At 41.1% G+C, this 24462-nt stretch overlaps 1 protein-coding gene and 1 long non-coding RNA gene across 4 annotated transcripts; one reads left to right on the top strand and one right to left on the bottom strand.

The window, feature by feature from the left end:
* Positions 1-1768: 1768 nt before the first annotated feature.
* On the bottom strand, positions 1769-19109 carry HEY2 (hes related family bHLH transcription factor with YRPW motif 2). Of its 3 annotated transcripts, XR_007519210.1 has the most exons (6): positions 18775-19109; positions 16827-16905; positions 16612-16695; positions 13654-13735; positions 6710-8438; positions 1769-2052 (listed from the first exon to the last, which is right to left on the bottom strand). XR_007519210.1 is itself a non-coding variant. In XM_049900381.1 (5 exons), exons 1-5 carry the CDS (start codon positions 18855-18857, stop codon positions 7759-7761), a joined length of 1008 nt encoding a protein of 335 aa, XP_049756338.1. In that variant the 5' UTR covers positions 18858-19109; the 3' UTR covers positions 5361-7758. The 3 variants fall into 3 exon arrangements, 2 of the variants coding, with proteins under 2 accessions (XP_049756338.1, XP_049756353.1); XM_049900381.1 differs by lacking the exon at positions 1769-2052 and having other exon boundaries at positions 5361-8438; XM_049900396.1 differs by lacking the exons at positions 1769-2052; positions 18775-19109 and adding an exon at positions 18160-18367 and having other exon boundaries at positions 5361-8438.
* Positions 8286-13930, top strand: LOC126085276 (uncharacterized). The gene is made up of 4 exons (XR_007519230.1): positions 8286-8358; positions 9125-9198; positions 10667-10758; positions 13362-13930. It is a non-coding gene; the product is annotated as an uncharacterized LOC126085276 (long non-coding RNA).
* Positions 19110-24462: the final 5353 nt, after the last annotated feature.

Raw genomic sequence — 24462 nt, 5'->3', positions numbered from 1 at the left:
AGTAACTTGTCCAAATTTACATAGCTAATAAACCTTAAGGGATGTAACTGAAATCCAGATCTGAATCCAGAACCTGCCCTTTTAATCATTATACTATACTATATATCACACACATTGAATAACTGAGATACAAAAACAAGCAGGATTTATAAGTATGCAAGATTGGAGATAAACTGACTAGAATTATAAATACGGATTTCAAGTTATTTATTATGGTCTGCTGAATAAAGACCAAGAGTTTTAATAAGCCTCACATCTTAAAACAAATAAAACTGCTCAATAAAAAAACTGCTCAATAGACTTGATTTAACTTGTTAAACATGCATTACCCTGGATATGGCTGTAAAGATGTACTATCATCAAGCAAACAACCTCCTTGTCAATATACCTTTACTGCATCAGTAGAGGATAACTTTCATCACTTCTCTATCTCTGTGATATTCTGAAGACAAGTAATTTCTAAACTTTGTTTCGCCTTCTGTCTCTAGCTCCTGATACCCAGAACAAAAATGCTGCCTGCTAGATCTTGGTGTTATGAGGAAGTGGCTAAAGGCATTCATATTGAATTACTGCTCCTCTGTTGTTTTGTCTGTGGCTCCCACTCTTGGGCTTCTTTGGGGTTTAACGATCGCATTAAAGGAGCAGCTCTGGCGTCAGAACTGGTCAGAGTGGGCCAGATAATTCACGGGTTTATCACTGAGGCCCGTTCCATGACAGTCATGGTCAGGAGGCCCTTGGGGTTTTCAGTCTGTTCTCTTGGTGTAAGCTATTTGCCTGTTTAATGATTCAACAGTGATGGAGTTATGGGTATCTTTTGGGGGGGCTTACTGAGCCCTGAAGGGGGACATAATGGCCCCTCGAGTCTCCATACTGTCCCCGTAAAGGATGCTTGTCACTGTAGGCAATGCCTGCCCACTGAGCTTGGCCTCATCTGGCAGTCACAGGGCTGCACGTGGTTTTTGATGTTGTCACCACACCTGACCATCTGTACTGTGCTATGCATATCTTTCTGCTGTCGGAAGGATGTCCTAATAATGAAATCAATCTAATGGGAGCTGCTTGTGAGACTAAAAAAAGCTACTGGCTTAGTTCCCGCTTAGAAGGTGGCTTGTGATTGTGGTAACGTTGTTATGAGGAGGGTAAAATATGGCGTGTGCCTCTATGTTTTGCCCTCATGACTTAGAACACATCTCCATCAACTTGCCAGATCCCAAGAAAAGCCTATTTAAAGCAGCTGTGCTGGGACAAGGGAAGAGGCCAGGCACAGAGAACAACTGAACATTTCAGGAGAAAATCTTTATAAACATCTCTGGTTGTATTGTTCTGGTAGAAAAAAATGTCTTCAGATTTACTGTAATTAAGGGAAAAGTGACAAAATATCTAGGAAGTGGAGTTTTACAGTACAGTAAATAATCAGTTTTATAGCTTATAATCAGAAAGGGGTTAACTCAATTAATGTACTCAATTGTTTTAGAAGTTTATGAGCAACTTTAAATTTATCACCCCTGACAGAAGTGAAACTTTATGAATAGCCATTCTTTGCAAAAATATTTTTCTTCTGAGTGAGAAAACGTAACTGTTTTCATTGCAATGAAAATATAAAACTATTATAATGCAAAATTAACGTAACAGACCTTAAAGTTACTTGCCAAAGTTATCCAATCTCTTTCTGTCCCTTAAGAAAAAGGTTATAATGTATTCTATTACATGCATATACCATTTCCTATGCATGAATTTCCTCATTCCCACAAAATAACAGAATGACATTGGAGGTTAAGGAAACTGGGAGTATTCTGCTTATACAAGGCTAAGGACATAGAGACATATGAAAATTTATCTAAATATATATTTTTTAATTATACATATACAAACTGTTAACTGCTATCAAAAAAACTGCTTCACTATTGGCTAAAGAATTTAGGTGAAAAAACCTTCCTGATCGTTACAGTGAATGGGTTACTGGGCAGGTCTTCATAGTCCAAACGAAGAATGTTGTTTCACGACATCATGTAGCTGGAGTGTATAAATATTCAGAATAATTCAACATTCTCCCTGAAAAACAAAAACTCTTATCTTTTTCATCCAGTGGAAGGAAGGATGGTTTTCTTTCCCTCCCCCCTGCAAACTCAATTTACTCAGACATCTAGTCTTAATACATCACCCTTTGCCTCACCTTTGTTAACTACCCTGAGTGAGGTTATAGAATATTCTTTGGCAGTCTTTACAGATGATAAGTTCAGTGAGTATGATGGTGTAGGTATGACTTGCTTGAAAGCTGAAAGTTAAAACTAGAAAACTATAAGAATAATTTCTAGCTGTACTCTTTTATGTTGTTAATGGAATAAAGCAGTTATTCTTCCCCCCCCATCTTTTCATATTTTAGAAGGATGAGATGGTAGAGGTTTTTGTGATAATACTGTAAACAGATTTACTCTTGTTATCAGTCCAGAGCGATCCCAGGCAGACTGAAATCCTTGGTTAGTCTGAATGAGTCTAAGAAAACAAAGCAGTGCCAAAAGCCATAGCTTACAGGTCAAAATCATGGGCTTTAGAATCAGACAGGCCTGGGTTGAGTCATAACCCAATCTACCAGGTATACCAAAAACAAACAAACAAACAAAAACCTGTTTCCATCGAGTTGATTCTGACTCATAGCAACCCTATAGTACAGAGTAGAACTGCCCCATAGGGTTTCCGAGGAGCAGCTGGTGGATTCGAACTGCCAACCTTTTGGTTAGCAGCCTAGATCTTAACCACTGTGCCACCAGGGCTCCCTACTAGGTATGGTCTGAGACAATTAATCTTTTATTCCCTAATTCCTAATGTGTAAAATAAGGACAAAAATAGTATCTATTCGATACGACAATTATGAGGCGTAAATGCTGTAATAGATTTCCAACGCTTAGCACCGAGAACCACCCAACAGTTTTAGCAGTTAGTATCACATCTGATTTACAGTCACATCTGATTTACAGTAAATGCTGGTTGTCAGTCATAGCAGAGGACCCGTCTCTTCCTTTGAAGTTCAAAATGAGAGGACTGTGGTAGAAAAGTGCCACCCAATCAATGAAAGAATGAGGATTTTTGCCTATAGAACTCTTTCTAATATGCCTCTGGGCCCTCACATAAGCTGGTCTATGCATGCTAAGGGGCTTTTATTTCTTTTCAAGTTCTCCCATCTAAGTTCAAAGACATCCTTCCAAGGAGCATGAACTACAGTTACAGTTTATAATGTCATGTTTGCTGTAATGCTTTGTTGTAGTTGCTGAAATATTCAGAACCTCAATCATTGCTTAGCTCTTAAAATAATTACAAGGGAAGGGCAAACTCCATTCGTCAATAAAATGCAGCAGAACTAGCAGTACTCCCATTGGGCAATAAAAACATGAAAAGCTTAAAAAAGTACTTATCTTTAGATCATTCAGCTTACAAAGTCAATTCACATTTTTTTTTTTTGACTAGGACCCTATCCTAATGATATTTTAAAAGTAAGCCAAATCAGCCACTTTTAAATCTGTGTACATTTCAAGCCACGGATTTTGTTTTTTTTAATTTGCTTTCATTATGTTCATTATGAGTACAATACATTGTGTTATAGCATTGCTTCCAATACGAGAGGCGTTTTTTCAACATTTTTACATCCTGGAAATTGGGATGTGTCTTATGATCCATGTGTAAAGTTATATCATGGTAGTTTTTTTTCTTTTTTTTCTTAAAAAGCTGATTTTAGATCAAATGATGAAGTCTTATGAAATTACAGTAGTTCTAAAATCATATTGCTTTATAATTTGCCTAATGTGGTGACTCTTTCTTTGCAGAAACATTTTTTTAGCAATTGGCAAAAGAACAAGTTTAATGTATCACACAATCAAAAAGGCTTTCTTAAGACTGAATGATACGTATGTACATACAGAGCTTAGAGACATCCCTCTAATTCAAATCTGGGCTTTTTTATGTTTCAACATACATAGATACTTAAAAGTCCCTCAGATGTCTTCAAAAACAATAGGAAATACTGTTTATAGTAGCAAAAAAGGTCTAAGAAGAGTGCAAAACCTCCCGTACTAGCTCCCAGAAATTCCTTTCCTCTTTCTCAGGGTGCCACCTTCTTTTGTGTTTAAGGGCCCCTGGGCCCTGATGTGGAGACCCTGGGTGGTCTGGATGGTTAAGCACTGGGCTACTAACCCAAAGGTGGGTGTTTTGAACCTACCAAGAGGCACCTTGGAGGAAAGGCCTGGTAACCTACTTCCGAAAGGTCACAGCCCTGAAAATCCTGTGGAGTGTAGTTCTACTGTGAAACACCTGGGGCTGCCATGAATCAGAATTGACTCCGTGACAACTGGCTTTTTCTGGTAACCTGACATGAATAGCTAGGGCAGCAGCCATGCTTGTCACTGTTGGGCTATAGGATCACATTTTCATGTGCTACTAACTACACACCAGTCAAAACATGACACACACAGTACAGTGCTGGGCACACAATAGTTACTCAGTAAATACCTTCTGGTTCACTAATGTGAAATAAAGGAGCACAATGGTTAAATGCTCTGCTGCTAACCAAAAAGTGGTTAAAACCCATCAGCCACTCTGAGGGAAAGAAGACCTGGAGATCTGCTCCTGTAAGGATTACGGCCTAGGGAACCCTACAGGGCAGTTCTACTCTTTCCAGTAGGATTGCTATAAGTCAGAATCAACTCAACAGCAATAAGAATGTGAAATGCAAAACTGTGTTCTGTTCTAATTAAGAAAAACAAAATTTTAGAAATTCCCCCTTTTTAACTTTTACACAAATAAATGCTACCAATAAAGCCTAAGTTTTCTTTACCTTGAACCATCAAAATAATCTAAAAAATCTTAACTCCTTTTATATTTCAGTAGCAAACATGAAAATCACCACACCTAAAAGATAAAACAACACCCTCATAAAACACAGATTGGTCAGGGAAAATCCACTGGCAAATCTCAGGTGAACACTGTGAAATGTGGAGTTAAAAGCTGACTATCTGAAACACGAAGCCCTGGTGGCACAGTGGTTAAGAGCTATGGCTGCAAACCAAAAGATCAGCAGTACGAATCCAGTAGCTGCTTCTTGGAAACCCTGTGGGGCAGTTCTACTCTTTCCTATAGGGTTGCTATTAAGTCACCAAGAGGTTTGGTTTTGATTTTTTTATATGAAACATGAATCATGGCCCAATTAAATTGAAAAGACCAAAATTATTGACAATGATAACTTTTAGGAATGCTAATAGCCCTTAGTGATTAAGTGACAAGTTGGTTTGCAAATATACTAATAAACTACATTGAAAAATCATAACCCATAACTGATAAGAAAAAAATGTAACAAACAAAAAGGAAGGGAAAGAGGAAGGGGATATATCTTAAATATTTGATCATAATTAAAAAAAAATTTCTGATCTCTCAAAGTTTACATTTCAAAAAGGCTAAAATTACAATAGATACAGAATCAGTTTTTAGATCTTACAATTAAAATTAATTATATGCATATTTTCCATAAATCATGCTTAAAAAGCAAATTCCAAATACTACTAAATCCATTTTCTTATTGGTATCTAATTCCATCAGAGTTATCTTAAGATAAAACAACCACAGGACTTACAAACAGGGAAAATGAGGCGGTGTGCTCTTGCACACCTTTTCATATAAGTCTGACTTGCTTACAGAATTAGATAAATGATCTACTTATTTTTCAAAATTAAAATAATGTAAAAGCCCTTCCATTTTTCCTTCTTTGAGCATTAATTGATGTATGTAATAAAAACAGTATTTTTTATTCTTTTCATGTTGTTTGGCTCAACAGCTTCAGGAACTCTGCAACAGCCTCATTTGAGATTCACTGAAGAAGGGAGGGATACTCACAAAATTTCCACAACAAGGAAGGATTGTTTTCATTGACATATGGAGTATCTATCCTCAGAAGTATAGGTATGCCTACCACGCATGCATGTGATGTTTTACAAACCCTCTGCAAAAGTTTTTGAGTTACAAATGACACAATCTAGTTACTAACCTATATTTGGTATAGTCTCATCTGGAAGTCTTGTGTTTGCACTTTTCCAAGAGCCATAGTTAAAATAAAAGGCAGAGGAAATGGATCACTTCCTGCCTCCAAATAATGTCATATCCGCTTATGCTTAATTGATTTACAAGCTCAGAAAAACGCTGTTTTCAAAGACACTGTGAATTATATCAGCCAAATGACTTTGAAAGCAAAAAAGAAAAGCCGTGGCTTAGTTGGTAAATCAAGGCCCCTCTTAAAGTTTCCATTCTGCGAAGCAATTCATCCACATAAACAGTCAAAAAGGACTTCATTTAATTAGTGATATGTAAAGACTTTGCATAGGAAGTTACAAAGCAATGCAAAAAAAAAAAAAAAAAAAGGACTAGGCACAGTAATTTTAAAACAAATATTTAAAAGTATAATTTTGCATAATGTTTAACATTCTCATAATGTTTATTGCTTTCTCCACACAGCAGAGAAATGAAGTGCATAATACATGCTGTGTCTTTATCTTTCAAACAAAATCTCATGTGCTCAATTTCAACGTATTAAGATTATTTTAGGTCAGAAAACAAAAGCAAGAAACAAAACCAAAATACGTTTATGTAGCACTAGTCTAGGCATGGACAAAAATATGTACATCCCATTGAATACATTCTTCTTGATTGGGGATCAAATGCAATCACTAACCTGATAAAGAGCACTTAAGAATCGTGGCTTTCTCTTTCCAATGCTCTCTCCCTGTCTCATCACCTCCAGAAATGCAACTTCTCCCAAAAGGTGACAAGAATAGATATTACATGTTATCAGGGGAAAATGAAGAGGATAAACATAAAAATCGTCCAAGTGAAACTAAATAAATTAATCCAACTCTTGCAAACTAGAGTTTTCGGGTTAGCATGAATCAAACAATCTTGAGTGGGCAACACAGTAGCCAATTGCTTCTAGGTGTACTATATAAGTGTATGGCTTGTATAGATATAAAGAAGCACCATATTTTGAGCCATGAAAAAAGGAAAGAAAAGTGCCTGGGGGTCTTGCTGGCAAGGCAGAAATGCTTGCTAATCCAAACACTGATGGGATAATTGCTTATACCAACACATTGCTAAACGTCACCACTTGACAAGTCTGTACAAACAAAATGTAAACTAGATAAAACTAGGTCTTTCAACTTGAAAATTATTTTCTGCAATCCTTTTGGCCAATAAAAACCCGGTTTCAAAAGAATACTCTTCTCTGGAATTGTATTAAATGTCTGCAGCCTAATGCAAGACTTCTGTCCCTTTCCTTTCTTAACACAACCTCTATATTCTTCTTATGCAATGTCCTATGTTCAGAAGAAAACTTTACTAGCTCAGGCACTTATGAAACACTATAATTTTTCCCATCCAATTTCAAGAGAATTCAGTCAGGGCACTTCTTGTCCATAATTGAGACATACTGATGCATTGCTGGATGGTACAACCCTTATCTTTTCCAGGAAACTTCTAAGTGGAAATAAGAAGGAAGTTTTTAAAAGTTGCTGTCAGTTAGCAAGCTGCCTTAAAAATGAAATAAAAGAGAAAAAAGATAACATTTCCACTTGTGAGCTTTGTGTCTCAAACAGCTTTATTGTTTCTTTGTGGATCTGTAGGCATCTGTAGGGCCGTCTTCTCGGTGTAGAGGTTTTAAGCTGACTCTGAAATGAAGGACATTCAATTACTATTGCAAGTTGTTCAATGAACAGCTTCCTTGAAAACTTAAAAAGCTCCAACTTCTGTCCCCCAGGGTCGGTAAGGTTTATTTGTTCCACTGCCTGTCTGCTGAGGACTGGATGTAGCTGATACTGATAAGGGCGGGCTGATAGCTGTCGCGGCTGCCACTGCAGCAGCTGCGTTTGGCGGGAGCATGGGGAAAGCTCCCGCGAAGGACAGAGGGAAGCTGTGAGCAGCTGCGGTGGCTGCTGCTGCGGCGGCGTGGACGGTGGCCGAGAGGGACAAGAGAGAGGTGGAGAGAGGTGGCACGCAAGGGGCGACGCTGCCCGTCGACGGCATTCGGAGGGCAGAATCGGCATGGGCAAACGTGGCAGTGAGGAGAGCGGAGCCGTGGGCAGGAGGCACTTCTGAAGTTGTGGAGAGGCGACAAGGGGTTGATTCTGAGGCGTGGAGTCCGTTTGGTTGGAGTAGAGCCGCGGGAAGATGGTGGAAGGCGGCTGCCCAGTGATGTGGATGTAGGGGGTGATGGTGGGCCATGGAAGACGTCATTGCCGCCGCCTCCCGCTGGGAGGCGCAAGTGCTGAGATGAGAGACGAGTCGCATGCGCAGTGGGTCCGAAGAGTCCAGGCCTTCCACGGAGCTCAGGTATCTTGCCACTTCTGTTAGGCACTCTCGGAATCCAATGCTCATGAAGTCCATGGCAAGAGCGTGCGCGTCAAAGTAGCCTAAAAAGGGATTTGTGCAAAAGAAGGAAAAGAAGAGATTGAGAAAGAGGGTGTGAGAAAAAACGTGGCAGAGAGAATGATACAATAACTACCAGCTAATGTCCACTCTGTCCTTAAGATTTGAACAGAATCATGATACTTTCTGCATACTTGGCCAGCTATTTATGGTTTTAATTATTGCAGAAGTTAAGAAAGTAGACTTTGCAATTTACAGGTGTCACAACTCCCACAATACAATATGCTACAGTTGTTTTTGCAACTAGATATCACACTGGGGAAAAAAATTAAGAACATCCGTGTTTCAAACACTTCCAGAAGGAAAAAAGAAATGGGACCTCTCCTCTTGCACAGTGAAATTCCCTAGCAAGCTTTTTCATGGTAATACAGAGTTCCAGTCTGTCACATGAGTGGGGATTAAAGGGCTTATCTGAAACATCCACATTCTCTTAGCATTTATAACAGACACGAAGTCCATCTTAGCAGCTTGAGGGCTTTCTTTCAAAACATGCTAGAATCTCATCTCTTAGTGAATTCATAAATGCTTTTTGACACACAATGTTTTTTATCAGCAAAGTCAAAACAATCTGTCATTACTTTGTATGAAAAACAATGAAAACAAAATGAAGCCTTTTTGGGGGAATATGGTTACTAACTTGTAGATACGGAACATATAATTTTCTTTTCAGCAACGTAAGGCTGCTTACCAACATGAGATTAGACCATCTGCCCTTGAGTGGATTCTGACACATGGTGACCCCAGGTATGTCAGAGCAGAGCTGTGCTCCACAGGGTTTTCAATGGTTGATTTTCAAAAGTAGATCACCAGGCCTTTTTTTCTGAGGTGCCTCTGTGTGGACTCTAACTGACAATCTTATGGTTAGCAGTAGAGCGCACTACCGTTTGTGCCACCCAGGGACTCTGATATGAGATGTTTTTGTTGTTAGCTGCCATGGAGTTGGCCCCACCTCACTGCACAGTAAGGTCAGCTGTCATGCATAAAAATAGTGACTGGTTTTTCATAAGCAGATCGCCAGGTCTTTGTTACTAGTCTGTCTTAATCTGGAAGCTCCGTTGAAACCTTCTCAGCGTCATAGTAACACACAAGCCTTCAGTGAAAGGCAAGTGCTGGCTGTGCTTAAGGTGCACTGGCCGCGGAATCAAAACTGGATCCCCTGCATGGAAGGGGAGAATTCTACTGCTGAATCACCAATGTCCCCTCCCCAAGTGCAATTAAAAAAAAAAATTACTATACTTTAATTCCTAGTTTTCCCGAAGTTCAAGTATTTCTCTCCTTTATTGTTTAGATTACTTTTTCCCGGAATTCACCCAAGAAAAACTATCTGTTAACTGTCTATTAATTTTATCAGTGTGTATGCACGTACCTCCCCATACCTATGGTATAGCTTGTATACCATAAAAATGGCTGGAACTGTGTCACATTTACCATCTTCGTAGCTCTTTTTATCCCAAGACAATACATTTCAGTAAGAAATAATAATGTCTGATTATTACAGTGCCAATTTAGAGCAAAATAATAACCAGTCAACAAAATGTCACCACTTTCAGTGTGTGCTCTTCACTATGTACAAATGACTTTTCCAATTCCTTTTTCATTTTCTACTTTTTTAAAATAGAATTTTCAAATTAAAAGTTTAGTCTACTCTTGGGATGTGTATATACATGAATGAGAAATACCACATTCAAACTATGTTATTTTCACTGAAAGTATTTCCTACATTACCTTTTTTATGTTTTTGAATTTATCATCTATTAAAAAAAATTAAAACTATTAAAACATACTCTTATTTCGTAATCAGGTACTTTGGAAAAAGTAGTCACGTATATTCAGAGTCCTAAACCTGAATATTTAAACCTAGAATATTTGGAAGTCCTCAAAAGATGTTTGGGGCAAAAATATTTGCCAACAAACCAGTAACAATAACAGCACAAAGCTGATATAAGAGAATATCATAAATGTGGCAGATTGGCAAGAAAAATATTTATTATCCGAGGACTTTGGCTGAGTTAGCAAATAAAGTCCCTGGGATTAGGAGGGAAAGCTATTCCTGAAGAAGATGCCTCCATAGGAAGCATTTCACACCAGTCATCAGGGCTATGAAGCCTTCTGACTTCTGTGACAGAAGCAGAGAAGCGATCACCAGAGTAGACAGAGTCCAGAAACGCAGAGGAGTTTAGAAATTTAGCTCACTGTATTGAATTCTCTCTAGGAACGACTGCAGTACCAAGATAGACCATAGAGAATGGACTAACAGAATTGGAACCCCAGGAACCTCCAAGAGTTTTCATGTGTGGTGACAAAGTAAGTGCTCTTTGTGGTTTGCTAGTTATGTAATATTGTATATAACTGAGTCCTCTGTTGCATTTAAGGAATATGTTGTTGATGTATGTGCTATTGTGTCGATTTCGACTCATAGCGACCCCATATGAGCTAGCAGAACTGCCCCATAGGGTCTCTTAGGCTGTAATCTTCACAGGAGCAGATTGCTACGTCTTTCTCCCATGGAACTGCTGGGTGGGTAAGAATGGCCAGTTAGCAGCCGAGCGCTTAACCACCATACCACCAGGACTCCTAAGGAATATAATTGACTTAAATCCTATCCTATTGCTAAATGCAGAGGGAAATTATGGCACGTAGCTGTCTCCTGTCAATGCATCTTGGGACAACAATAATAGCACACATGTCCATACCATTTTCTGTGCCAGCACAGCTCATGAGATTTAGGTGAATTCACTCATAACCACCTTGTGAAATGGACACTATCACTGTCCTCACTGGAGCTCAGAGAGGGTTAGTAATTTACCCAAGGTCACAGAGCTAATAAATAACAGAGCCAGGATTTGAAATCAGGCAGCCCAACTGCAGGATCTATGCCCCTCATTGATATACTCTATGGGCTCTACAGCAGTTGGGAGTTTTCAACAGCGTGAGCCCAAACTGCCAGCCCCCCCTTTAATTTAAGGCCAACACATCCTCCTACGTGATGACCTCTCTAATGACCCAGCAGTCAGATGACTTGTATAGAGCCTGCTTGGAAATGTCTGCTCATAAACTATTCTGGAATGAATTTTAGGACTGTTCAGGTAGCCAAGAATAGCAACCAATATGGAACTCAGTTTTTACAATAATCCATAACAGTATTACAGCTTATACCAAATATTTGAAGCCCTGTTAAGAATTCTTAGCCTTGTGGCTAACAATGCCAAGAAAGGTAGAGGAGTCGAACAACTTTTCTTCCACCATCATTACTTCATTCAGTCTCCTAACATCCTCAGGTAGTAGTTGTGGACACAGAATCACAGGGCTTGAGGGGGCTTTGGAGCTCATAGTGCTTGTGTAGGCCCCAAGGTACAGCAGAGAACGACTGCCCCAGGTCAAGGTGAGGTAGGGCCCAGGCTGGGCTGGATCACTGCTCTAGTTCTTTTCTCTACAGTGTGAGAATGTCTGTATTCTGTGCTTTGGGCTATATTTTAATGAGCAGAAATCATAATTCCATCCCTGCTCATTACGCTCTCAGGATGGTTCCTTGAGAAGGTACAACCTGGGATAGATCACATCATGTGGGCTTCCTTGTACATAGATGTACAGGTTCTCACTAGTACAGCCATGTTGACGATGTTGTTGGGTGCCATAGAGTCGATTCAGACTCACAGTGACCCCATGTGACAGAGTAGTCCTGCCCCACTGGGTTTTCTAGGCTGTAATCTTTATGGGGAAACCCTGGTGGCATAGTGGTTAAGTGCTACAGCTGCTAACCAAAAGGTCAGCAGTTCGAATCCGCCAGGTGCTCCTTGGAAACTCTATGGGGCAGTTCTACTCTGCCCTGTAGAGTCGCTATGAGTCAGAATCAACTCGACGACAGCAGGTTTTTGGTTTTTAATCTTTATGGGAGCAGATCGCCAGGTCTTTCTCTGCAGAGCCTGCTGGTGGATTCAAACTACTGACCTTTCAGTTAGCAGCCGAGCACTGAACCATTATGCTACCAAGCGTTCTTAGTACAACAATACCAGAATTAAATACTGAAATACTTCCATACCAATTGGTAAACGGTCACTGCCCTCCAATTTCATGGCGATCCTATGTGTTACAGAGTAGAACTGCTCCACGGGGTTTTTTGGCTGTAATCTGTCAGAACCGACTCAATGGCACTAACAAACTACCACCTTTATGAAAGCATATCACTAGGCCTTTCCTCTGTGGTGTTGTCGTGTGAGTTCTAACTACCAATCTTTTTTTAGGTTAGCAGCCAAATGCAAACCATTTCCATGACCCGAAGACCCTAGATACTAGGTACTGAAAGGTTAATGCTGAATACACAGAGGCCTCTAGGATTCAGTTGCAGCACTTAGCTCCTTGTGATACCTCCTTTTTAACCCAGTTCTTAAATATACTGAATAACACCCTTGGCTAAGGTGAATATCAAAGGCCTCTTTGAAGAGTGACAAAAGGATACAGAAGAACAAAATCTAAGTCAGAGTGATGTGTGGAGAAATCAGATAATTATATTTGAATTTCAGGATTTCAGTTTTATTTCTGCCAGGAGGTGAGAGTCACTCCCTGATGCCCCTGACAATCCCTCCCTCCCTAAGTCTCTATCCAGTACAAAAGACACCACCCAGGGCATTGGATCCAGGAAACCTGCTCTAGTTTTCTCTCCCCAGGAGTGACTCTGCTCCATTAATGGTCTCTTATCCAGAGAGGCACTACCTACACTTCTCATGTTCTGCATGATTTTAATCCAAGAAAACTCAAAATCTGAAAGCAACAATGAAAATAATTCTAGAGTCACTTCCTTTGGAAGTCCTGGTCTTAATTTAATGGGAAAAAGGGAAGAAGAAGAAGATTGCATCTAACCTCCTGTTTATGTTTGGATATTTGTATATTTGTTTTGTCCTTCTGTACAGATTCCAGCATGCTCTCCTGAAGTCCCAAACAAATCTCTGACTAGCCTGCTATGAATGAAGCTTTACTCCCACAGCATTATGAAAGCAAACACAAGCCCAGGGTCAAGTGCTTCTTTTGTTCCAGAAGTTCTTTCCCACGAGTTCAATCTTGCCATTAGCATTGATTTCCACAGCTTTAATCTGGGACCGCCTATCTCAGCTTGTTAAAGAGCGGTTCAGCTATCATTTCCTTACAATATTAGATGGAAAAGATGAAAAGGGAAAAGGGGAAAAAATGAAGTTACCTACTTACCTTTACCTCCTGTTGCCTGAAGCATCTTCAAATGATCCACCGTCATTTGCAGTATTTCAGCTTTTTCTAATTTTGCGGATCCCTTTATTGACAAATAATAAAGTCTTACAAGTCCTATTGCAATTAATTTGGAATATTTTATGCTGAATTTTGCATTATAGCTTCAATTTTCCCTCTCACTAAAAAATTCTAAATTTAAGTTTTTGGACAAAAAGAAAATTTGCATTGTTTCTAAGCTTTCCATGAAGCACTGATTACTATGTCACATCCAGTGACAGGTTTCTGCTATTTTAACACTTAAAGACTAAAAGAAAGCAAAATAATTTTTTCTTTTTTGTCAAAAGAACAATTATACCCTTAAGATGACTCTATCAAAACTATTACAACTGCAAAAATTACAAATTTGGCATCTAATCCCCACCTTGGGATATAATATACTTTATTTTCTTAGGGGACGCTGAATAGTCTTATATCATGCCGAAGTCTATACCAATTGAATACCAACCCTGGAGGATAAGAAGAAAAGATTTTAGCAAAAATAATTGTTAGAAGAAAAATTTTCAAAAATAGAAAATTCTAGTAAGTCTTTAAGATAATTTGTACTAGACTATTGGCAAAAACAAAAACAAATCAAAACCCTTTGCCATCGAGTCAATTCTGACTCACAGCGACCCTATAGGGCAGAGTAGAAATGCCTCGGAGGGTTTCTAAGGAGTGACTGGTGGATTTGAACTGCCGACCTTTTGGTTAGCAGCCGAGCTCTCAACCACTGTGCCACCAGGGCTCCAAGGCCACTGGCAAGCAAAACTAAAAATAAAAAAGACTTGTAAGGTTTTTCCCAGTAATTACCAGCAGGTGTCACTGTGAATTCCAAGATCATAAATGAGGAAGGAAAATCTACTCCTTATCAAGGAAGATTCACAAATGCTTACGGATTTTTTAATCCTTTAAAAAGAATTTTTAGTAAAATTGTCTAAGAAATATGTTTGCTTATGTTCCCCGCCTTTTAAAATAAGGTACCACTTGGAAACCAACTGAAGTAGAATGCCACCTTAAACTGTCTCAGAGGGCTGTGGGTGGTTCCAAATTTCTTCGAAGAGCTCAATAGTTACACCGATTAAAAAAAAACAAACCCGCTGCCATCAAGTGGATTCCGACTCATAGTGACCCTATAGAACAGAGTAGAACTGCCCCATAGAGTTTCCAAGGAGCGCCTGGCAGATTCAAACTGCTGACCTCTTGGTTAGCAGCTGTAGCACTTAACCACTACGTCACCAGGGTTTCCAGTTACAGTGATAAATACATATATATATATATATATATATATATATGGAAACCCTGGTGGTGTAGTGGTTGAGAGCTATTGCAGCTAACCAAAAGGTCAGCAGTTCAAAGCCACAGGCGCTCCTTGGAAAGCCTACGGGGCAGTTCTACTCTGTCCTATAGGATCATTGTGAGTTAGGATCGACTTGCAATGGGGTTTTATATACATATATGCATATTTTTAATAGGACATTAAATTTTATTTCAGGTCCCTATGCTTTACTTGTTTGGAGAAAATTATTAGCACCCAGTACATGCTAAGAGTGTCAGAGTTATTCAACTGCTCTAAAAAAAACATTCTTCTAATATTGTGACAAGGCCAGCTCACTAGAGTTGGTAGCCAAGCCCTAAAAAAGGGAAGGCCTGTGTTTATGGTAACTAACTGCCAAACAACTGAGGTTAGCTTTTAAGGTTTGTTTTAAGTCAACATTTAAGGGGGAAAATCTAACAAACCAAGAAAAAAGAAATCACCAAACTGCCCGCTCCTCATAAATGTAGATGTTTTAGTACGCAAAATTTTAAAAACATCTCTGATTACGTTTTCATCTGCAGCCTACAGTTATTGAAAATGCTACTAATCAAAACTACAATTTCAACATTACATTTAGCTTATCGAAGGCAGCCTCAGCATATAAAATGGTTGTCTTTTTTCTCTTTAAAATGTATAACCAATAGCATATTACGTTCTGTTCTGTCAAGGTTCTTTTCCATGAAGATGCACCAATAGTTTCAGTCAAAGTGACTAATAATGAAAACTGCAGTTTCTGAGTAATTTCCAACAGCTTTGTATGGCTTGTTTTATAATGTTTTCGGGTTCACGAAGTAAACAAAATGGAATAAACAAACAGCTGCTATTTAATAATTATTTTCAGCAAGGATATTCTGCCATGTCTTTTGAAAGATCCTCTTAGAAATCTGTACCATAAGCCATTGCAGCAGGAGAGATATATGACTTTTCTTAAATGGCAAAGGTGATTTAAACATTTGGCTTTCTAGTTTTTTAAGTGTGCAAAATCATTTTTTGTTTTTGTAATGGAATGCTTCAATTCTGAAGGGGAGGGGGTCTATGGCTAGTTTCATTTTCACCAAAGTTCCAAAAACATGCCCCATATCAAATATGATTCTTTAACCCGGGGATTAAAAGTCAAAGCAAGTGGTTTGGTAAATACATTTGATTAGTATTATTATTTAAAAAATAGAGCTGGATATGTTACTTTCTAGCTTCAGTTATTTTTTAAATAAAAAGCTTACTTTAATTTTTTATTTTTAACAATTTGAAACAAAAATGAAATTTCCTGTATGTTCCTCTTTTTTTTTTTTTTTAAAAGACTACTACATACAGCATTATTTTAAACAAAACCACTACTGGTTTTCACAGAACAGAGAAAGCATGAACACTGTTACCCTAAGGGGAAAAATAAGCAAAAGAATGGAAATGTTTTTCAACTTCATGATGGATTATGTTTTTCATAGTTTTGCCACAACAAAGCATTTTATTGAAATAGCTGCTTTATGCCAGATCAGAGCACATACACCATTATTTTAATGAGCTATAACAAGAACCCACATTCCCAGATGAGAAAATCTGATTGACTGAGCTTTTTTAGGGGTGGGGTGAGGGTAGGGGTAGCTTACTTGTTTTTCAAAAGCGGTTGGCACTAGTCGTCTCAACTCAGATAAACTGTTATTTATCCGATCCCGACGCCTTTTCTCTATAATCTATCCCAAAGAAAGCCAAAAAACAATAAAAAAAACTTATGAATATGTAAATTATAAAATTACTCATAATGGAAACATACAACTGTTACACATTAGGCTGGATTATATGAAATAAAAAAGAAATCACATACCCCTCTTCTTTTCTTTCTTGCCATGATCTGAGATGTTGTTGTTGGAGAATTTGATCTAATCACAGAGCTAGTACTTTGCCTATAAAATAGGAAGACTATGTCAGGTGTTGCATTAACATAACCAACCACTAAGTATTCAGAGTGACTGTACCACTCATACGTGTTATTTTATTCTTAAATCTTGCTTTACTCGTAGCACACTGTGCTTTCAGCCATTCTGTCTCTTTGCAGATAGGAATTATGCCTTTTTTATGTTTTTGTAAATGGATAATCCAGATGACAAATTCATTGGCAAAACTTTCCTGAATTTCTATTAAAGTCTCCCAGGGAAATAATTATGGGCAGTTAGATGAGAAGTTAAATACTAGCACTTCCTAGTTCCACTCACATATTTCCTAAAAGCCAACTATTCTCCTCTAATAGAGTCTCTCCTCCTCCCTCCTGTCACACACACTGAACAAAGCAAGCACAGCTATTTCAAAATAAGGGTCATGTTAAGCACCACTATCAAACATATACAGTTGTCTTGTGTCAAAGTGTTGTCCCTGGACGCAATCTTCAAAATAAACAGAAGTTATCTTACTATTTGCAAACATCAGTTAATCATATCTCAGGACAGGGGGAAAAAAAAACCTGACAAATTTTACGTTTTGTACACTAATCCTCCAAAAGAATGTCCCAAATTAAGTACATCACTGAGAGGAGAGAAATATTGGATCAAGGACTAGGTAAATGTCTTAGTTTGAAAATGAAACTGTAGGTATCTCTTAGCCTTCAGTCTAAGCTTAAACCTCTATGAGATGCAATTCACGAGTTTACTAATGAAATGACATTTTATGTTGAAAGTTCAGATTATTATCTTGTTACTGTTTTTATGATCTTCCTAGTGTGTATCTGTTTCTCTTCCTAATTCATGGGTACTATACAAAATCTCTAGGTTTGTTATTCTCTTTCTTTTTAGACATGTGGCACACACCAGGTTCCTATTCACCTTCTCACTTCTGATCTTATTTCTAAATTAACTGTCCCCCTCATTTCCACCCGCTCCTGAGCTGGATTCGCATTTTCCCTGACATCTTCTGTTTTTCAGACCTCATTAAGACGGCATAATGACTCTTTAGCAATTGGTTTGGTACTTCGCAAACTACATTTCATGTAAATATCTTTGCTTTTGCTGATTTCAGGAGTTGCTTTGTATGTATTAGAATAACTTCATCAAAGAAAATCAGTTTTCCAAAGGTAGGAAAAATTTCGTTCTTTGAGTGACAGCTGCAGATAAATAATTAAGGTGCTTCTGGGGATGCCAATTAGAAGCAATTATCATTTGACCCACCTTGGCACTAAAATGCCTCAGTAATCTCCCTCTGTCACGGGAAAGTGGAGGTCTGGCTTCTGTGATCACGACCCCGATCTTTTCCAGATTTATGAACAAGCAGTCAAAGAGTTGTTAACCGAACCGATCCTTACATCTGTCACTCGCAGGTCAGCCCAGTCACACACGGTCAACCTGGAAGCTCGACCCTACTTAACCTTGACATCACAAATTGCTTTAACTTCGCCAAAAAGCAAGTGTTTTTTTAGTCTCTCTAAAAATAAAAAAATCTGTTTTTAAACTCCCCCCAAATACAGTTTCGGTGGCTTCGCCGGGACGCCCCGGTTTCGCGCGCCCACCCGCTGACAGCCCGGATCCTCTTTCGCCAGCCCCTGCACCTCTCCTTTCACACCCGTTCCCCGTTCTCTCCCTCCCCACCTGTACGTTGAAAAGCGACTTCTCTCGCCCCATCCCAATGCAAGCACAGCGCGCGCCCACCAAAGTTTCTCGTGCAAAACTTTCGCCTGCCCCTCCGAGGCGCCGAGGAAAGCAGCCTAGAGATTTCCAAGGAGCCGCTGTGCACAAAGCTCCCCGACACCCTCGGGCTCTGGACAGCCCCGCCTAGCCCGCGCTCACCCGGAGTAATTGTTCTCACTCCCCACGTCGATGGTCTCGTCTACGTCGCTCTCGGAGGTCGTCTCCTCGCAAGGGCGCTTCATCGCCGCGAAGGCGGCGCGGGGCGCAGCCCAGCCGGAGCTACGGACGCCGAGCAGCTTAGCGCCCTCCCTCTGTCCCTCGGCCCCGGCGAGCGCGGCTCCCGCGCGGCGCAGTTGGGTCCTCGCAGCTCTTTCCCACGCCGCAGCCCCGCTCAGCCGCAAGTGCTGGCGCCGGCCACTCCTCTCCGAGCGGGCGGGGCCCCCTAGGCCGCCCCCAGCGCGGCGGCCCCCGCCACCCGCCGGGCCCTGCCTCCTCACGTCGGCGTGGCCCGCGATTGGCTGGAGCGGAGGGGCGGAGCCCTGCTTGCCCATGCCGCTCGCCAGGCTTCTGGCGAGGCGTGGGAACGCGGCGGCATACCTCGGGCCCTGGAGATGCGCGCGGGCGGACAGGCTGCGGCGAGCGAGAGCGGGGGTTGCTAACTCCAGACTGGGAAGCGCAAGGACGCGGGCACGGCTGGGACGGGCCGGCGAGGGGCGGGTTCCGGAGCTCTGGTTTCGGCCCTGCTTTGCACCCCACCGTCTCGCCCGAGAAGTTTCAGGCCTCTGTATAAAGAATAACTCCAAACGCTTGGCTGAGTGTGAGTGAGCGTGTGTGACGTCGGGAGGCGCAGTAGCTTAACCAGCCGCCCCACACGGCTGTCCCTTGTCTGGAGCGAAACTGCCGACTGGCTGTCCCGGGCGGTCACGTTTGCCCTCTGGGGTTTTTGAAAACCTTAAATCAAAGTTTCTTTTCTCCCTGGCAACTCCTGAGCCTACTTCCGCGGCCTTTGGGCTGTGGACGCATAAAGACGTGAGTTTCCCTGACCAGATACTTAACGGCTCGCTGTCGGAGGGTCAGACCACCATACGATTTTCAACTGGTTATAAATCAGTCATTGCCATGTGAGTGGGCTGTGGGTTGGAGTTGTGTCTGCTCTGACGGTAGGACAGACTAGAGCCATGATGCGGGCATTTCAGCACATAATTTTAGTAGTTTTTCAGATTCGAGTTTTTCAGGCATGGCTTATCTAGATAATTGCCGCAATTCTCCACTCCTGGTGTATGCAGCCGTAGTGTTCATTAGAATCCGGAACGGAAAGAATCGCTCTTGGAAACGGAATTTGTTCTTTAAATTACGAATTCGAGTCAACAGTTTTTAATACATTGGATAACGTGGGTTGTATAAGACTCTAGATGTGCTTTCCAGACGTTTCCAAGCTCCCTTTCTCTCCACGTTCGGTGGTATCTTGGAACCGAGTACGCCGACGTGCCTTGCACGGGCAGGAACTGAGCGAGACGAGCGGGGGATCCCGGGTCTGATGGCCCGCCCCCGGGTCACGGCGGTACCCGGAAGCGGGTGGTGGGTCGGTCCGGGTCAAGTCGAGACGCCACACAGTGCGGCCGGACACCTCGGCGCTTAGCCTAGTAAAGCCTCTGAGGAAGGGACGTGTGTTAATTATCACGACGCTCCGCCACGGGACAGATTCTGAGGATCTGCCTGGAGCATCCCTTTGACACTCCATTCTCTCCCCACCCAAGACGTAAGGAAGAAACAAGTGGGGAACGGCGGGCCGACGCGGGCGGGGAGAAGAGAAAGGATGAGACATGAAAGGCCAGGGCCCCGGGGCGGGGGCAGGGGCGGGCCGAAGGAGCGCGGGCTGGAGCACTGCGGTGCCAAGGACCTTCAGCCACCGTGTTCAGCCCTAATTAAAACACAAAACCCCTTCCCCACACGCCCCGGCCTCTTTTGTGCCGTCCCCACCGCGCTGCCTGCAATAACCGTGTGAACAGAAACCCGAAACGTTCAGTCCAGACTTCTGAAACTTAACCCGGGCAAATCACACGGCCGGGCGGGGCCAGGCGCGGGTCAACTCGGGCGCCACGGCCGCAGTGGGCGGTGACCCCAGCTCGGCTCTCAGCCCCGGGGCGTTAGCCCGGCTCGCGCGGCTCCCGGAACCTCTGCTCCGCTGCAAAGCCGGTGGCCTGAACCCCCACCCTCTCGGGCCTCTTTCGACACCGCCCCTGTTCTGGTCCCCTCTGCCTCGTGCACCGTGAATCTTGTGCGCGCCTGGCGCCCAGCTCCCCCTCCCTGGCCGAGCGTCGGGGACTCCGGGACAAGCCCGCCCCGGCCTGGCGTGAGCTTGACCTTCACAGCTTTAGCCAGGGCTGCAGCTTGTTCTGAAAGCAAACGGCTACAGGTGCAATGAATGTTTTCCACCCGAGCAAGTAAGCGTGCGCATCCAAACGCCTGAGGCAAAATCTGAGAACGCCACTGAAAAAAAATTGAATTCCTTTTCACCATACTAGTGTAATGGTTTTTTATTCAGTTTTTTTTTTTTAATTACAATGACTGCGAAAATTGTAAATAGGGAAATTGTTTGCTTCCAATAAAGTAGCAACCGATTAAAGTTTTTTTCCGTATTTATCTCTGAAGACAACCGCTGTACCGTGTTGTAAAGAAAAATATATCAGGACGTTAAAAAGCACTAGCGGATTTAATGTCGCTTAGAAATAAATTTTTTAAAGCAAAGAGCGTCATATTTTTTAAAGCGTTTACAACAGTGCCTGGTACATAGTAAACCTGTATTAGTTTAATAAACAACAAAACATGAATAAATAGGGCAAAAGACCTCGGCGTTTTGGACACTGTCAAAAGAATATGCTCCTTTATCTGCAAAATACTTAATCGCAATTAGGCAACACCAGATTTTTCCATTAGGTCTTTTATTCCCCTCAAGTGTTCCATTTTCCCATCCCCTAGTTAGGCGGCTCCTCTGAGTGCGTCTGGAGTCAGAGGGAGAAACAGAGGGATGAAACTGTTTGAAACGCCCAAGCTTAAAAAACGGTCATGGATCGTCGAGGGCGGGTGAGGAGAGGCGATGAGGGAGGATGGGGAGGTGGCGTGGGAGAGAAAGAAAAGAGAGAGAGAATGAGAGGACTGCGGAGTTTCAAGCCTCATCGCTCCTCTGCGACATTCTTTTCAGGGATAGTTGGTTGAAGGCTTGCTAAGAGCCAGGGCAGAAGAAAAGATTTCCGCGCACAGAGCATACCGCAGTTCGTTCTTTCTTTTTGTAAGATTTGTACGATGAGATAATTAGACCGAAAGATACGAGGGACTTTCCTAGAAACGAAATGTCATGGAAGGGAAAGCCCAGGACGACGGCTGTAAAAGGAGGGAGAAGCGGAGACATAGCCGCCTTCCCCAAACTGGTCATCTCAGCCGTATTTTGTGCTTATGTGATTAACTCACTTAAATAGAATCGGAGTGAAATGCTGAGGTGTAAACATCTAGAAACAGGAGTACTGATTTCCTCACACTTAATGGATCTTCCTCCCCGATTCTTCCCTCAGCCTTTTAATATAAATAAAGTTAGGGCTTTCGCACCTGTACTGATAAGAGTTTGGAGATCTTGACCTAGTGTTGCTACACAAATTTTGAGGCCTTGTTGCACAAACTAATGAAGAAATTAATTTGCTGTAATTCTAAAATTTCCCTGGCTGCAGTTCTGGGATCTTTTATTCTTCTTGGTCTGCTTTAGTCTTCATTAGGGCCCTCTGGTTTTTCAAGATCAATAGTTGCACTTATTTCTTGCTACTCTGAATTCTTTGCGATGCTGCTTACAATTATTAAAAAAAAAAAAAAATGCCGGCCGCTCCACTGCCTGGATTTGCTTAGAAAATCACAAGGCATGACACTACCTTAAAAAAAAATGTTTTCACTTAGTTTCTCCGTTAAACAGGGCAGCTCTCTTATTTAAAGACCTTTATGTCAACCTGAGAAGCCCAAACGCACGTAGTTCAATGTGAGAAGTCCAATATTTTGCCCAGTCTGGGACGTTGTAATTATCTACACAGCTTTCTCCCTGCAAAGGGAAGGCAAGCAGGTTGAAGTGCTAGTCTATTTGCAATTGCTGGGGCAGGTGACAAGCACGTGCTTATCTGTAGGCAGTCTTGTTGTACTGCTTTCTTTGACTACAGGGCTATTGTGAGCTGGCAACGCCTTAAAATGCGAGAGAATGCTTCCCCCTGGGAGTGGAGGCCAAGGGCAAGATCCTTGGAAATTTCAATACCTTTCCCAGCATTAGGCTGGCAGTTGGCAGGCCATCCTAGGGTCACTGTGTGACACGTATTTGCAAGCCAGTAAAGCAAAACAAAGCTGAAAGCAAAGGCAAATGTAGGCCCACCAACCTTGAAGTCATCTCTAAAAGAAAGCTGCTTTTGGTAGTTGGCAATTATTCTCCCCTGTTCAGCTGCACAAAGTGCATCATATTTCTTAGCTTGTAGTTGCCCCAGTACAAACTACTTATTTATTGCACCCAAGGCTCCAAGGTAGGAAATCTAAGACAAAAAGCCCTTGGAGTTAGAAAATTTAAGTTGATTTCTGTTGTTAGGGGCAATATATTCTAAAGCTTTAATTTGTGGTGTTATTAGTGCTTAGCTCATGCCCAGGGATGAAAAAAGGGATGAAGCCTGGATTTATTGCAGGACCCCTGAGAAGCAGGTTGTATAATCAAGTAACCAGTTTTCCATACCCCAGAATGCAACAGTCAGAAGATGACACTCACTGTATTAACTTACTCTTTGTGATGATTAAATTAATGTTGGCAAACCTTTCTTGAAAAGAAAGCTTAAATTGCATTTTCTTGAATTTGGTTTGACTGACAGATTTCTTTTTCCTTCTCTTAAGGATACATTAAAATATATTCACTTCTCTCATAAAAATGATCCTTTAACTAATAGTATCCTCATCTTGTAAAATAGTGCGAGGCCACAAAATGGGTGCACAATAAGCGGTTTTGAATGAATTTCTTCTTGAAATGAACTCCCTGCTTCTTTCCATATATATATATATATATATATATAGGACTTAGATACATTGGAATAATAAGGTAGAAATAAGTAACCATATACTAAAAGGTAGTGAAAGGATGAGAAGAATATGCTTAAACATATGCAGGAAAACATTTACTGTGTGTGACTAGGCCCTTAGCTCAGACCTGAGCTTCCTGGCTGCCAAGTCAGAAAGAGAAACAGTGAGTTTTCTAATTCTTATAATTAAAAAGGAAAAAGCTTACTGTTTTTCAAAAAAGAAAAACTTCATCCTGTCGCTGAATTCTAAAAGGACTGTTTGAAGTACACAGAGTTTAATTTATATTTATTTTAATTATTTAAAACTATTATTTTCTTTGTCTAAAATTCTCTAAGTATCTGCATTAATTACAGCATGAAAAATAACATTTCACTTTATGGTTAAATGGAGACAATAGCTTATCTCTGAATAGTATTACAGAGTCAATAGTATTATGTAAGTCATCTACCAAGCTCCCAAGAAAAGTTAAACGACATTAGATAATAAGACAAGTGCCTCAAAGAGTTCCAGAAATGTGGATTCTCCCTAGGAAAGTCTCTGCTTTCAGTTTCAGAATTTTTTTTTAGATAAAACTTTCCTGGATCTGGTTGGTTGACATTACTTGATGAAAGCAAAAGAAAAGGAGAGGCTCTATAAGTTTTTGAAATAACAAGTGCTGTGGAGATTTTTGAAACTAAACGTAATTGCCACTAAAATGCAAATGAACATGTATATTTCTTAACAATTTTATTAGATGTGTGTACATTTATGCCCTTATCT

The sequence above is a fragment of the Elephas maximus genome, chromosome 1 (assembly GCF_024166365.1).
Source record: "Elephas maximus indicus isolate mEleMax1 chromosome 1, mEleMax1 primary haplotype, whole genome shotgun sequence".
NCBI classification, from domain to species: Eukaryota; Metazoa; Chordata; class Mammalia; order Proboscidea; family Elephantidae; genus Elephas; species Elephas maximus.
Note: the sequence above shows the minus strand (reverse complement) of the source record. Positions and strands in the feature narration are given on the sequence as shown.

Excerpts from the sequence above, each read along its gene's own strand:
- HEY2 (XM_049900381.1), bottom strand. The coding sequence starts at position 18,857 with ATGAAGCGCCCTTGCGAGGAGACGACCTCCGAGAGCGACGTAGACGAG. Across the intron at positions 16,906-18,774 it reads AGTGAGAACAATTACTCCGG|GCAAAGTACTAGCTCTGTGA; the intron begins GTGAGCGCGGGC and ends CCTATTTTATAG. Across the intron at positions 16,696-16,826 it reads CAAGAAAGAAAAGAAGAGGG|ATTATAGAGAAAAGGCGTCG; the intron begins GTATGTGATTTC and ends TCTTTGGGATAG.